The 15671-nt window shown below is 52.9% G+C and overlaps 1 protein-coding gene across 2 annotated transcripts; it reads left to right on the top strand.

Annotated features, from left to right (window-relative positions):
* Positions 1-2055: 2055 nt before the first annotated feature.
* Positions 2056-7572, top strand: Ppp2r3b (protein phosphatase 2 regulatory subunit B''beta). 2 transcript variants are annotated; one of them, XM_057770877.1, is made up of 13 exons: positions 2056-2460; positions 2610-2795; positions 2992-3095; positions 3323-3425; positions 3738-3812; positions 4067-4153; positions 4236-4392; positions 4827-4875; positions 5192-5281; positions 5542-5717; positions 6238-6356; positions 6439-6545; positions 6901-7572. In XM_057770877.1, the coding sequence occupies exons 1-13, from the start codon at positions 2194-2196 to the stop codon at positions 7037-7039; spliced, it is 1659 nt and encodes a 552-aa protein (XP_057626860.1). In that variant the 5' UTR covers positions 2056-2193; the 3' UTR covers positions 7040-7572. The 2 variants fall into 2 exon arrangements, with proteins under 2 accessions (XP_057626860.1, XP_057626861.1); XM_057770878.1 differs by lacking the exon at positions 6901-7572 and adding an exon at positions 6638-6887.
* Positions 7573-15671: the final 8099 nt, after the last annotated feature.

Genomic DNA, 15671 nt, shown 5'->3' with positions numbered 1-15671 from the left:
AGAGACATGTCGGGTGCGAAGGTTCTGTTGGTCTGCCTGTGCACTAATGACAAAACTCTGAGCCCACGTTGTTTATAAATAAACATACCTGCTCATTGTTCTGGGGGTGTCTACATCCAGACCAAGGCTTTCGGGACCCGAGCCGGACAAGGGTGGAGTCTTTGCTGCCAATGGCAATACAAGGAATTAAACAAAAATGTGGGAATATTCAGTCTAGTTCTAAGGGGTCTACTGGGTTTGGGAGAACAAAGTGATAATTTGGTATCCCCAAATCACTGTCCACCATAACAGTTATTTATGGCCTGTAAAACTCAATACAAAGTCCCCAGAGGGCCACCAGGTATCCCTGTGATATGCATTTTCTCTTTTAATGATGGCTGGTGGGATCCATGATTAGGATGCCCGTTGCTCACATGTGGAATCTTGGCACACGTGTTATGCGATGAGCGAGCACCTTGGCCTGGACCTCAAGCAATCCACATCCTAGTTCTGTTTCCGTAATGTCCTAGAGCGGTGGCCTCAGGGAAGTCAGTTCCCCTCTCCAGGCCTCAAGTCTCCTTTCCTCTAGATGTGTGTTTGTCTAGGGGAACACTATGTGTGTCATCTACCCTAGTCTGCTCTCAACTGTATGGTTTGCAAGTCTTCTACTTCGTTTTCAGCAAAGTATAATTGTGAAGCTTAATGAGAATCAACATGTGTTCAGTGGGAAGGGGACAGAAGTGCTCTCCGTCGCCTCTCCTTGCCTTAGTCGTGTTGCTTGAATTCCTTATTAACCTAAGGTCATTTATATTTCACTCATTACGGATTACCAACTTCCCAAATAGATTTCAGGTCTTCACAATATAAGATACAATTAGACCATTAAAGTATAAGTGAGACTATTGTAATTTTGATCGCTTTAGAAGCTAAAGTAAAAGTGATATATAATGCAGAAAAACTTTCAGACTTCTTCCAATCCGAAGTCCTAGAAGGAATGTATTATGTGACTTTTTATTTTACAGGAACTGCGGAAAGACATTAAAACTGACCTTTCTGGCTGAGTGATTGTTACACGGAGTGAGGAAGAGCCAAACCGCGACAGTCTGGCTAGTTCTGATCATTAGAAAGCAGCCATCCTTTCTATTGACGCCTTAGAATTTCAACAGATAAATGCCACTTAGTAAGTCTGAGTCCTCAGAGCCGGGGGCTATTTATATCTCACAGGCTGGATACGTGCTTACCTTGTATAACTTGGCCACAAATAACAGATTTTTAAATGCAGCAGCTGTTCTCATCCCCTGAACTCACTCTGTAGCAAGCCTGTACAGATGTGGATGTAATTATGAAGATGCCCGTGGTGGACTTTAACTTAGAAAATGGCTAGAAAGTACATAGTGTTGGAGGCTACAATAAGTCCTGTCGTGGTTAAGGAGATCTGTGTGCTTGGATATGGGAAAATGTTCAGAGACATAATGTCAAATAAGAAAGTGCAGCGTTGACGCTGAATGCATCTTCTTCTCTATAAAAAAGACTGGGAGATGCAGTTTATAAATTGAGATGCATGTTTGTTTGCACCGATGTGTATTTTCCAGAAGCTGTAAGCAGCAGTTTTCTTTGGAAGGCAGAGTGATCGCCTTGGGAGGGAAAAAGACCTCGCTTCTATGACTTATATTACTCTCTAGACCTTTATGAAGACGACCCGCTAGGTGGATGGCGCAGAGATGACGCATGAGTCTGTGGACGCGGATGACGGCTACTGATGACGTGCACGCCAGGTGGGCGGCGCGGGGGAGATGACGCATGGCTCTACGGACAACGCCTTGCCCGGAGCGCCTGGTTTGAAGCCTGCTCGCACAGCAGGCGTGATCGCGCGTACGCCGTCGCCATGGAAACAGTCGGCGCGTTCTGATGACGCATACCAAAATGGCCGGCGCCGCAGACGAGACAGTTCTGAACCGGCATTACACTGGGGGCGTGTCCGCGCGTCAGTCACCGCCCCCAGGGCGCGCCATGTTGTGGGCCGGCGCGCCGTGATGACGCAATCCTCTGTATTCCCGCTGTGATGACGTAGTTCTCCCGCGCTGCGGACGCGCCCGTCCTGAAGCGACGCAGCAGGCGTGTCTGCGCTTCTGCTACCGCTGTCCCCGTCCGTCCGCTTTTCCGGTCCGCGTGTTCGTTTCTCTCCCGGTCCGTCCACGCGCACTTCCGCCCGTCATGCCGCCGCTGCAGCCCGTCCTCAAGCGGAAGGTGGACGAGCTCTTCCTACGCTGGCTCAGCGACCCCAACACCCAGCGCGCGCTGCACGACGGCCTGCGCCGCATCCGGGACGCGCCAGGGAACGATGACGTCACCCGAGGGGGCCCGGGAACACCCCCTGACGTCACCCGCTACAGACCGGAGCCACCTGATGTCACCTGTGTGCTGCCCCTCGCCTGCTCCCGCCCTGTGCGTGCCTCCTGCAGGAGCCCGGGACACAGGAAGGTGAGTGCACAGGACGGGGACCCCGGGGACATGCCGGACATGCCTGCAGACGTGTTCACACGTGCAGACACCTGTACACACGTTCACCCTGTGCTCACCCCCTGCTCGTGTGTGCTCACCCTGTGCTTACCATGACCCCTGACCCCCAGGTGCAGCCTCCCCAGGAGGACCCGCCCCCACCGGCCTCCAGTCGCTGCATCCCCGCTTTCTACTTCCCACATGGGCGACCGCCAGAGACACTAGACGTGGACGCTGTCCTTAACCGTATCAAGCGAGTCTTCGCAGAGTTCCCGCAGGAGCGGGCCACCGTAGAGGACATGGGTCGTGTGGCCAAGGTGGGTGTTGGGGGTGCATGGGGACCACGGGATATGCCATGGCAAGGGACATGGGATGAATGACCAGGGTGGGGATGGAGGCCACGGGTACTGGCCATGGATGGGAAAGTTGCCCCTCCCTCCAACCCCACACCTTGACAACCCTACCCCTCCTGCCAGCCCCACCCACCGAGCCTCCTGCTCTCCACCCCCCCAGGCCTGCGGCTGCCCACTCTACTGGAAGGGGCCACTGTTCTACAGTGCGGGCGGGGAGCGCACGGGCTCCGTGTCCGTGCACAAGTTTGTGGTCATGTGGAGGAAGTGAGTGGGAGAGCTTGGCTGGAAGTGGGTGGGTGACATGGTCGGAATGGGCGTGACTGGAAGCAGGGGGCTTGGCCGGGAGTAGGGCTGGTGACATCATTGGCGGGGGCGTGGCCAGGATCCATGTCCCTGCACACATTCGTTGTGAAGGGAGTGCGGCGAGGTTCATGGTCACATCTGGAAGCGGGGTGGGCGTGTGACATCGTCGGGTTGGGCGTGCCCCCCAGGATTCTCCTCACGTGCCACGACGAGGCCGCCAGGTTCGTGCAGCTGCTGATGGCGCCGGGGAGCGAGGGGCTGGTGCAGGAGGATTTTGTGCCACTGCTGCAGGTGCGGGGGACCGGGGAACACAGATGTGTGGACAGGTGAACACATGGACAGGAACGTGGACAGACAGACAGGCAGGCACACAGTTACCCAGGCACACACAGACATGCACATACGGACAGATGGGCACGCAGATAGACGGGCATAGAAGTGGAAGGACAGGCAAACAGACCCAGAGAGGGAGATTTGCACACGGACACAGACACGGAGGGACACAAGGACCAACGGACATGCAGACTGACACAGACACGGACTGACAAATGCACACGCACACGGTCCCTCCCCCAACCGTCAGGGCCCCTCCGTGTTCCCCAGGACGTGGTGAACACGCATCCTGGCCTGTCTTTCCTGAAGGAGGCGCCTGAGTTCCATTCCCGCTACATCACCACGGTGAGTAATGGCCATGACTGCATGATCCCCGTGACCCCCCTCGTCATGATCATCACTGTGGGGTTGGTGGACGGGCCTAACATTGGCTGTCATTCAAAGTACGTCACCATGGAGAGTCACATAGCCATGACTCCGTGCCAACACCGCCACCCCGCACAGACACCATAACCCCCACCCTGACCCCCAGACCGACCCCATGACTCCCTGACCCCTGTGCTGACTCCCTGACCCCACACTGAACCCTCAACCCGCAGGTCATCCAGAGGATTTTCTACACTGTTAACAGGTCGTGGTCAGGTCGGATCACGTGCACCGAGCTGCGGAGGAGCAGCTTCCTACAGGTGGGGGCAGGGCCTGGAGCCAGTGGGCGGGGCCTGGAGCCAGTGGGTGGGGCCTCCCGTGACCTCACCCATACATCCCCAGAACGTGGCGTTGCTGGAGGTAGAGCCTGACATCAACCAGCTGACTGAGTTCTTCTCCTATGAACATTTCTACGTCATCTACTGCAAGTTCTGGGAGCTGGACACGGACCATGACCTGCAGGTGGACGCGCGGGACCTGGGTCGCCACTCAGACCATGGTGAGGGGCGGGATGGGAGGGGCTGGACCTGGGTGGGAGGAGCTTCAGATGGGGTGGGACCTGGGTGGGAGTGTCTTCGGGTGGTTCTGAGTCTGGGGTGTGGGCGGGGCTTGAGTGGGACGGGCTTTGTATGGTTATGGGGTCTGCAGGTGGACGAGCAAGACCACGGTGAGGGGGAAGAGGATGAGGCCTGGGGGTTTGGGCGGGGCCTGAATGGGAGGGGCTTGAGTATGTGGGGGGGACCTGCAGGTGGGCACACAGAACCTAATGTGCCAAGGCGACCAGTCAGCTGTGGAGGAGGGCCAGCTACTGCATTGGGGCTGAGTGGGGGTGGGGCATTGGATGGGGCAAGGCCTGCAGTACAGGGGCGTGGCTGACCCAGGCCTGTCAGTCACCAGCCGTGACCCTCCAGACCTGCCTGCTTTCTCCCACAGCCATCTCCTCCCGGATGATTGACAGGATCTTCTCAGGTGCCGTGACGCGGTATGTGTGTGGTGAAGAAGGGTGTAGGGGAGCAGCAGGTGGGTCCCTCGGTGTGGGCGGCAGTGCCCATGGTCTCCGTCACATGATCAAAGTTGTGACATCAGGGGTTTGGGTGTGGCCACTGGGCTGTGATGTTGCTGGGATGTGGGCATGGCCGCATGATGCTGTCACTGGGAGTGTGTGAACTGTGATGCCACTCATAGGTGGGCGTGGCCCCTTATCTCACATTGCTATCACTGGGTGGGCGTGGCCGCTCCACCAGCTGTGACCCCACACCCACGTGAGGCTCCTGTCGTGCCTACCCCCCCCCCCCCAGAGACCGAAAGGTGCAGAAGGATGGGAAGATCAGCTATGCAGACTTTGTGTGGTTCTTGCTTTCCGAAGAGGACAAGAAGACTCCAACTAGGTGGGCGTAGCCCCATGTGGGTTCCTCCGTGGCCTGTGGGACCCTTGTGTCCTATACCCGTGACCTATGTGCAGTGCATGTGCTTGTCACCCTGTGCCCCATTGAGGGTTGCTGCACGTCTCGTGCCGTGGGCCCACATGTCCGTGTGTATGGGAACCCTGTTCCATGTCAATAAACCGTGGCTGCATGTATTGTTTGTGTTCCTGTTGCCGTGTCCCTTGTCCGTGTCCAGGCTGACATGGCCCCCCTACTCCCCACAGCATTGAATACTGGTTCCGCTGCATGGACTTGGACGGTGATGGCGTGCTCTCCCTGTATGAGCTTGAGTATTTCTACAAGGAGCAGATGCAGCGCTTGGACGCCCGGGCCATCGAGCCGCTGCCTTTAGAGGACTGCATGTGCCAGATGCTGGACCTGGTGCAGCCACGGATCCCAGGTGAGTGTGATGCGCGTGATTGGGTTCTGTGCTCCGTGGGCATAACCCTGTCATTCATGGTCTCCTCTCCTGTGTCTGTGTGATCCCAGGTGAGTACCACACTTGTGGCTGGGTGTCATTCCCCGAGGCTGTGAACCTGTCACACTTGGTCACCCCTCCTGTGTCTGTGTGATCCTGGGTGACTGCCACATGAGTGGCTATGTGTCGTTCCTCATGGCTGTGACTCCCACAACATGTGGTCAACCCTCACGTGTCTGTGTGGTCCTGGGCGAGCAGGATATGTGTGGGTGGCTTTCCACATGGACTGATCCCTCTACATGGCTCGGATTCGTGCTGTGTGGCCACGCCTCCCACGGGGCTACTTCCTCCCACCTTTCCGTGAAACCCAGTCATGAACCTCATGACCTCCACATCCCCACTGCCCCTCCCCCTGTCACTCCGTGGCCCCACCTTCCTTCCCCTGAGACACCACAGCCCCACCCTCCCGCTCCCGTCACCCCACGGCCCACCCACCCCGCAGGGAAGATCACGCTGCCTGACCTGAAGCGCTGCAAGCTCGCCCACGTGTTCTTCGACACGTTTTTCAATGTGGACAAGTACCTGGACTACGAGCAGCGAGAGCAGGCGTCCCTGCTGCGGGTGCGTGTCCTGTGTCCCCCTTGTGTTCCCGCGTGAACCCCCACACTCCTCCATATCTCACGGACTCTCTTGCACCTTGCAGGAGAGCGACCCCGATGGGCCTGAGCTCTCAGACTGGGAGAAGTATGCGGCGGAGGAGTATGACTTCCTCGTGACTGAGGAGGTGGCTGGGGACCTGTGGGATGATGGGTGAGCACATGGGCTTGGGTAGATGTCTGATGATGGGTGTGGGCATGGGGTTCTTGGGTGGGCACCAGGTGATGGTTGTGAACGGGTTTCAGGTGGATGCATGGGCATGGGCAGGGTTCGGCTGGACAAGGGGTGAGTATGTGTGACTGGCTGTCCTTGGTGTTGCTCCAGTGACGTGGTGCCCAGCAGCATGTGGTGTCTGTATCACGTGTCTCGGGCCCAGGGCATGACTCTTGTCTTGGGAGCCCCTGCACCCTGCCAGGAGACTTCCAGGAACAGCGGGTGACTGGGCTCCTCAGCTCCCACCCGACACCCAAGCCCTGCCCACAGCCCTGACCCTGTCGCCTCCCCACAGTCTCCCCTCTGAGCTCAGCCCCGTGGAGCAGAAACTGAGCACCCTGTGGTCCCCGCTGGCCCAGAGGTCGATCGTCCAGACACTCGCCCCATCGGGGAATGTGGACCTGTATGCATGTGTGGACAGGGACCAGGTGTGACTGGGAAGACCACATGACATGGGAGACACCGAAGATTGCCTGTTGCTGCCCTGCCCGCATGGTCACGTGACACTGGAGGCCGATGACTGCTGCCCCGCCCTGCCTGCATGGTCACTTGACATGATAGGACTGGCCCAGGCGGCCACATGTGGGTCTTTGTGGACAGACTTATTTCATAAACTGCTATTTATTTGACATGGAATTTTTCTGTGCCTCCCACGTGCCCGAGTTCATCATGGGATCCTCTGTGTGTGTCTGTGTGGACTGTGTCCCATGTGGCGCTGTTATGTGTCCTGGTGGGTACTGTTCTGTGTGTCGGTGTGGACTGTGGCCCTTGTGGCACTATCATGTGACTATGTGGATAATGGCTTGTGTGACCACGTGGACCACAAATGTCATGTGGCCACCTCTCCCACATCCTCCACACAGCTGTGTGCATATGGGACAGTGTCCACGCGGACACATGATAGTGCCACATAGGACACAGTTCACATGGTCACATGGGCCAGCAATCTGCCATGCTCTTGGGTCAGTAGGATCAACATAATAAAAATGGCAATCCTACCAAAAGCAGTCTGTAGATTCAATGCAATCCCCATCAAAATCCCAACACAATTCTTCACAGACCTTCACAGAACAATAATCAACTTTATATGGAAAAACAAAAAACCCAGGATAGCCAAAACAATCTCGTACAATAAAGAAACTGCCTGAGGCATTAACATCCCTGACATCAAGCTCTATTACAGAGCTACAGTGATGAAAACAGCTTGGTATTGGCATAAAAACAGATGTTGACCAATGGAATCGAAGACCCGGATATTAATCCACAAACCTATGAACACCTGATTTTTTGACAAAGAAGCTAAAGTTGTTCAATGGAAAAAAGCATCTTCAACAAATGGTGCTGGCATAACTGGATGTCAACATGTAGAAGGATGAAAATAGATCCATATCTATCCCCATGCACAAATGAAGTCCAAACGGATTAAAGACCTCAATATAAGGTCTGACCACAATGAACCAGAAAGAAGAGAAAATGGGAAGTAGCCTGCAATGCATGGGCACAGGAAACCACTTCCTACATATAACCCCTGTAGCACAGACAATAAGAGCAACAATGAATAAATGGGACCTCCTGAAAATGAGAAGCTTCTGTAAAGCAAAGGACACAGTCAATAAGACAAAAGGGCAGCCTACTGAGTAGATCACCAACCCTGCATCTGACAGGGGACTGATCTCCAAAATATATAAAGAACTCAAAAAATTAGATGTTAAAGTTCTAAATGATGCAATTAAAAAATGGTGTACTGAACTAAACAGAATTCTCAAGAGAATTTCAAATTGCCAAAAGATACTTAAGGAAATGTTCAACATCCTTAGCTATCAGGTAAATGCAAATCAAAACAACTCTGAGACACCATCTTACACCTGTCAGAATGGCTAAGATCAAAAACTAATAATAGCTTATGCTGAAGAGGATGTGGAGTAAGGGGAATGAACACTCATCCATTGCTGGTGGGAATACAAACTTGTGCAACCAGTTTGGAAACCAGTGTGGCGGTTTCTTAGAAAATTGGGAATCAGCCTACCTTAGGATTCAGCAATACCACTCTTTGGAATATACCCAAAAGATGTTCAATCATACTACAAAAGCATTTGTTCAACTATGTTCCTAGCAGCATTATTTGTAATAGTCAGAGCCTGGAGACAATCTAGATGCCCCTCTACTGAAGAATGGATAAAGCGTGGCACATCTATACATTAGAGTACTACTCAGCAGTAATAAACAATGACATCTTGAATTTTGCATGAAAATGGATGGAATTAGAAAACACTATTTTAAATGAGGTAACCCAAATCCCCCCAAAATAAATACAATATGTGCTCACTCATAAGGGAATACTAGCCATAAACAAAGGACATTGAGCCTATGGTTCATGGTCCTTGAGAAACTGGGGTGAATCCAAGGAAAAACATATATAGACCCACCTGGGAATTGGAAACAGGCAAGATCGCCTGACAAAATTGGAAGCATGGGGCTGGGGAGTAGTAGGAAGGAGAGAAAGAGGGTTGAGGAGAACTTAAGGGAATGGGATAGTCAAGAGGAAGGACAGATATGTGAGCAAGGCAAGAGATATTTTGATTGAGGGAGCCATTATAAGGTTAGCAAGAAACCTGGCTCTAGAGAAGTTCCCAGGAATCTGCAAGGATGACCCCAGTTAGGACCCTAAGCAATAGTGGAGAGGGTTCCTGAACTGGCCTTGCCCTGTAGTCAGACTGATGATTATCTTAAATATCACCATAGAACCTTCGTCCAACAACAGATGGAAACAGAGGCAGAGAACCACATTGGAGCACTGGACTGAGTTCCTAAAGTCCAGTTGAAGAGTGGAAGGAATGAGAATATCAACAAGGAAGTCAAGACCATGAGGGGTTCACCTACTGGGACTGTTTGCCTGAGCCAATGGGAGCTCACCAACTCCAACTGGACTGGGAGTGAAAGAGCATGGGATCAAATTAGTCCCTCTGAATGTGGTTGACAGTTGGGGCAGACTGAGGGGCCACTGGCAGTGGCACTGGGATTTGTCTCTACTGCATGTACTGGCTTTTTGAGATCCTATTCTCATTGGATGTACACCTTGCTCAATCTAGATGTAGTAGGGAGGGACTTTCCACAGGGCAAGGTACCCTCTCATAGGATTGGAGGGGGAGTGGTAGGAAAGTGGGTGGAAGGAGTGGGAGGAGGGAAAGGAGTGGGAATTTGGATTGGAATTTTTTAAAGTAATAAAACTAAAAGAAAACATTAAAAAAAACATTTATTGTCCGTGCAAAGGGCTCTTAGAACTTGCATATCAGCACAAGAGTTTGTAGGACATTCAAAATCTGATCAAGAGTCTCCAGAAATGTCCACATCTTCCCAAGAGGAATTTTTTTAGCTCAAGAGGCTTTAGCACATTCATCATTTACTCCACGAGATTGTGGACTTGCTCAATCTTTAAAAGATACTTTAGGAACATGACTACACAAGGTGCTAGAAAAACACCATCATCTGCCCAAGGGTCTATAGTAACTGCTCTTTGGAACAGCTTCTGGGTACTTCCCAGTTTGCTTTAGAGATGTCAGAACCTTTGCCATCTTCTGAAGAGGTTTATAGTACTTTAAAATCTATCTCAAGGTCTCTGAAACTGACATCTATCCTAGAGGCACTGAGACTTTCAACATCTGCCAAAGGTGAAGTGGGCCCCTCCATAAGTGACCAAGTGATACCGAGATCACCAACAGTTTCCCACAAAGCTCTGGAATTTCTCTATCTGACCAATGGTTTGTGAAATCTGCCTCATCTTAAATGGGGCCTATTAGACCTTCACTAACAGACAAAAGTTTATAGGAAATGTCTTCAGGTGAAACTGCAGAAAATCTATTCAGGAAATGCATTGTCTGCACAAGGGGCTCTAGGATTGTCCAAATCAGCACAAGAATCTCTTGGACATTCACCATCTGCGCAAGGGTCTCCAGATACTTCCTTGTCATCTGAAGAGGCTTCAAGCACTTGTTTAGACCACGGGCCTTTATTTAGGACAGTCATTATCATTATCTGATCTAGGAGATCTTGGACTATCTGAATCTTCACAGGGGACACTAGAAACAGCACCATCTACGCATAGCACTCTAGAAATACCATCTACCCATGGGATTATAGAAACTTCACCACCTGCTCAAGACTCTCTAGGGCATCTGCCTTATTCACTGCAGATTCTACAACAGTATCCCCTTATGCCAGAGACATCAAAACCACTGTCATCCACCAAAATATCTAAGAAGAGACTGCAGACAAGAAATTCTGGGGAATACTGTCCCCTCTAGGAATGGCAAGAGTAACAGGACTTAGCCTTCTGGTATATGTAGGAGTTATAGCAAAGACGGACATTCGACCAATGAAATTAGGTCAACAAAAGACAGACAAGGCAACTCAATAAATCACATGCCCCCAAGTCAAACAAGTTTCAGTCATTTCCAATCACTGTGGAGAAAGTTTCACCAGGAAAATTAAACAATCCATTGCCTATTATAAAAAGTAGGAGGAACAGGGAAGACGAATGAGGAGCAGGCTGGTGACGCTACACCCCTCATTCCCAGGCTGGTGACACTACACCCCTCATTCCCCGGCTGGTGACGCTACACCCCTCATTCCCCAGCTGGTGACGCTACACCCCTCATTCCCCGGCTGGTGACGCTACGCCCCTCATTCCCCAGCTGGATTACACAGTGTTGGACAGGCCCTGGGGAAACATGTCAGGGACCCTAAGCTCCCCCTTTTCATGACTTATCTATCCCAGACAGACAGTCCCTAAACTTGCAGGCCAGGCACACTGCACTTCCCTGTTCCACAGCTGGCTTCTACTCAGTCAGACAGGTCCTGGGGAGACAGGATTTGCTGCAATCCCTCATATACTGCTGATTTCAAAATGACCAGATAGGACCATGGGAGCCAGGACCAGGAAGCTGCAACCCCCTCTTTCACAGATGACTTCTGCAGGACCTGACAGGCCATGGGAAGCCAGGTCAGGGATGCTGTGCCCCCATCTTCCTCACCTGACCACCACATGGCTGGAAAGTTCCTGGGGGCCCAGACAGGGACACTGATCCATCCTCTTACATGACTGGCTAGCCCAGGGCCCCAAAGTACCTTGGGTAACAGGCAGGGGAAGCTGTGCTCCTCTTCCATATCTATGAGCCCCTGGGACAACCATGTCTGGGATGCAAGGCCTTGAAAGCTGTGCCCCCTTTTCCATGCCTGACCTCCTCAAGACAGGATGGGCTCTGAAAAGTCAGGGATGAGAATCTGCACTGCACTAGTCCACGAATGGCTTCCTCAGGTCCAACCATTCCCTGTGCTACCAGACCATTTATGCCACGTCCCTCTTTACCACGACTGGCCTCTCTAGGTCCTAGTCATGCTCTTGGAATTGAGACTTTGAAACTGTACCCACTCATCTTTTGTTGGACTCCCCAGGGCCTAACATTACCCGGAGTGCTGAACTGTGGGTGCTGCTCCTCCTTCTTCCATTGCTGACTTACCCAGAGCAGGACAGGCCCTGTGGAGACAGACCATGGCAGATGCACCTCCCTTTGCCAGGAAGAGATAAATCTTGTGAAACTAGGGCAGGGAAGTTGCACCTCCTTCGCATCTTGCCTATGCCACACATGCTGTGGAAATCAAGGCCCAGACATTTGTGACGGCCTCTTCCAGCCACACTCTGTGGTTCCATGCTGAGTAAGCTGTGCTCTCACTTCCATGGCTGGCCTGTACCCATTCTTATACGAATGATCAGACCAGGCTGTGCGATTCAGGGGAAACGTGCTGGCCTATGCATGACAGGACAGTCACTGGTGAGGCAGGGTAGTGGGCACTGCACTCCCCTACTCCATGGCCATCCAGACCCTGGTGAGCCAAACCAGGGAAGTTTTGCCACCCTATTCCACTGCTGGCCTTGCGTGATTGGACCAGTCCTGGGTAGCCAGGCTGAGGAAGCCACACCCTGCCCCATTTCCTGGCTGGCCTCCAAAGGACCAGCAGGGCCCTGGTGATCCTGGGCAGAGAATTTGCAGCCCACTATTCCCTGGCTGCCCTCTGTAAGAACTTCCCCAGGGACTGCAAGACCAGGAATCTGTGCACCCTCTTTGACAACTAACCTCCCATAGACAGGACAGTCCATAGACAGCCAAGATGGAGATGTTGCACCTGCTTATCCATGGTTATCCTCCCCACCACTGACAATGCTCTAGAGAGACAGGTCAGAAAATTGTGGTCCCTTTTTTCCCAGCACTAGCCTTCCACTGGGAAGCCAGGTTCTGAAACTGTCCTTGCCTCTTCCACAGCTGACTCCCCGGGGCTGGCCATGCACTGTGGATCCAGGTTGAGGAAGCTTTGCCTCCTCTACCCCTATACTCTCCAAAGGTAGCCATGTACTAAGGAGCCAGGCCTGGAAAGATGTACCCCCTCTATTCCCTGGTTGGCCTCCCAGGGCCAGCAATGCCTTGCGTACCCAGGCCAGAAAAACTGTGCCCCCTTATTCATGTCTGGCCTATCTAGGCTCAGACATTCTCATGGGATCCAGGCCAGGGAAGCTACATACCCTCTATTCCAGGGTTGGCCTATGCAGTGCTTGGCCAGCCTAGGGGAGCCACTCCATGGAAGCTGTGTCAGTGCCTCCACAGATGGCCTATACAGGGCTGGAGAGTCCCAGGGAAGCCAAGTGAAGGAAGATGCCCACATTCCGTGACTGACTTCCTCGGGGTAGGCAAAGCAGTGGATGTTGTGACACCTCTTCCCACGACAGGATAGGTTCTGAGGAGGCAAGCCATGTAAGTAGCATGCCCATCTTCCACAACTTGCCTCCACAGAGTCAGAGAGTTCCTGGGAAGCCAATAAGGGAAATCTGTGCCTCCTCTTCCTCAGCTGGCTTCTGCATGTTTGCACAGAACCTGAGGACCCAGGCCTATAAACGTGTGTCACTGTCTTCTAGGGCTGGCCTATACAGTACAAGACAGGCCCTGGGGATTCCGTCCAGGGAATCTGTGCTACCTCTTATAAGGATAGACTCCCCAGGGCATGCCAGGCCATGGAAGCTGTACCCCTTCTTCAACAATTGGCCTCCCCTAGCCAGGACAGACCCTGGGGAGCCAGGCAAGGTTAGAGCAGCTACCTCTTCCATGTCTGACTTCCCCAGAGCCTAACATTCCCTGGTTATATAAGCCAGGGAAGCTGTGTCCCTCTCTTCTAGGGATGGTATTCCCAAGGCCAGATCATGCCCTGGGGAGTCAGACTAGGAAAGCTGTACCCACCTTTGCACCAGCCAGCATAACCAGGACATACCATGCAGCAGGGAATCTGGATACAGAAGAAACAACCCGCTTTTTATGGCTGGCATGTGCAAGTTCTCACGGACCCTGTGGAGCCAGTACAGGTTTCCTGAACTCTCCTCTTCCATACCTGGTGTTCAAAGGGTTATACCATACCTGGAGAGGTGGGACAGAGGAATTGCTTCCATGGCTGGCCTGCACAGGGCTGGATAGAACCAGGGAATCCAGGCCAGGTAAATGCCACAACCCTGTCCATATCTGGCCTTTCCAGGACAGGGCCAGTCCTGGGGTGGCAGGCAGATGATTCTGCATTCCCACTTCCATGATTGGCCTAACTTGGGCCAGTGATACCCTGGCCTTGGGATACGGATAAACACTGTCCCCAGCCTGTCTCCCCAGGGCCTGCCCTAATCTGTTGAGGCAAGTTGTGGAAGAAGGGGGGCACAGCTTCCCCGTTCTGGATCCCCAAGACTTTTCTGGCAATGCAGAGACCAGATATAAAGGAGAATGGTGGATCTTCCCCAGCTTGGTTCCCCAAGAACTGTCAGGCCCTAGTCATAGAAGAGGGGTTGGGCAACAACCCTGGACTGACTCTCCAGGCACTGCCTCATCCTTTGGAGGCCAAATGTGGAAGAGGGCTAAGCATTTTCCCCAGTCTGACCTCCCAGGGCCTATCCTTCCTGGAAAGGTCAGCCATCAATGATGGGGCACACTTTCCCTGGCCTGGCAGGCCCTGGTCAAACTACCTGTGGAAGAGGTGGTATAGATTCCCTGGATCACCAAGACTTGTCTGGTTCAGCAGAGGCCAGCTGTGGATCTCAGCCTGCTCTCCAGGACCTGTTCATCCCAAGAGAGGTATGCCATGGGAAAAGAGACATCCCTTCCCTGCCCTGGCATACCCTTTGAAGGCTAGCTGTGGAAGAGGGGTGGCACCTTCCATGGACTTGCCAGTCCAGGTGAGGCCAATAATAGAGAGGGGGCACAAACCAGCCATAGAAGATTGGGCAGTTTCCTGTCTGACATCCCAAGGCTGTCCAACCCAGGAGAGGCTAGTAATGGAAGAGAAGGCACAGCTTTCCACACATGGCTCCCTAGTGCCTGGCCTGTCTAGGAGAGGCCAGTTGTGGAAGATTGGGGCACAGATTCCCTGACGTTGGTCCCCAGGGCCTGTGTGACCCTGTGAAGGACAGCTGGGGAAGAGTGGGGCGCAGCTTCCCTACTTATCTCTCCATAGTCTGTCTGTTCCTGAGGAGACAGGACATGAAAGAATGGGTACCCTTTCTCCAGGCAGGTAGGACTCTGGAAGATTGGCCTTGGAATATTGTATGCAGCTTGTATAGACTTGCAGGTCCTGTTGAGGCCAGTCATAAAAGCAGGGGCAGAGATACTTTGGCCTGGCACCCCAGGGCATGGTCAGTCCACGGGCAGTTAGCCTTATGGGAGGGTTTGCTGGCTCTCCAAAGCCTGTCTGGCACTATGGAGGCCAGCTGCAGAGGAGGAGGGCACCACTTCTCAGGAGTGGCCCGCCAAGGCCTAACCAAACCTCTGGAAGCCATTTATAGAAGAGAGGTGTGCAGTTTCCCTGGATTCCCAGGGTCTGTCTGGATTTGTGTAGGCCAGACATAGAAGAGGGGGTAGAACTTCACAAGCCTGGAATCACAGCACAAGGTTGACCCTGGGGAGTCCACAGGAAAAGCTATACCCTAGGTTGCTAAGCCAAGAAAGCATCTCTCCCTATTCCCTGGTTGTCCTCCCCAGGACCAGC

This window comes from Chionomys nivalis, chromosome 5, assembly GCF_950005125.1.
Source record: "Chionomys nivalis chromosome 5, mChiNiv1.1, whole genome shotgun sequence".
NCBI lineage: Eukaryota > Metazoa > Chordata > Mammalia > Rodentia > Cricetidae > Chionomys > Chionomys nivalis.
Note: the sequence above shows the minus strand (reverse complement) of the source record. Positions and strands in the feature narration are given on the sequence as shown.

Bases quoted from the DNA above. Each gene is read 5' to 3' on its own strand.
- Ppp2r3b (XM_057770877.1), top strand. From the start codon at position 2,194: ATGCCGCCGCTGCAGCCCGTCCTCAAGCGGAAGGTGGACGAGCTCTTC. The intron at 3,096-3,322 runs GTGAGTGGGAGA...CGTGCCCCCCAG, and splicing joins TTTGTGGTCATGTGGAGGAA to GATTCTCCTCACGTGCCACG. The intron at 4,393-4,826 runs GTGAGGGGCGGG...TTTCTCCCACAG, and splicing joins GGGTCGCCACTCAGACCATG to CCATCTCCTCCCGGATGATT.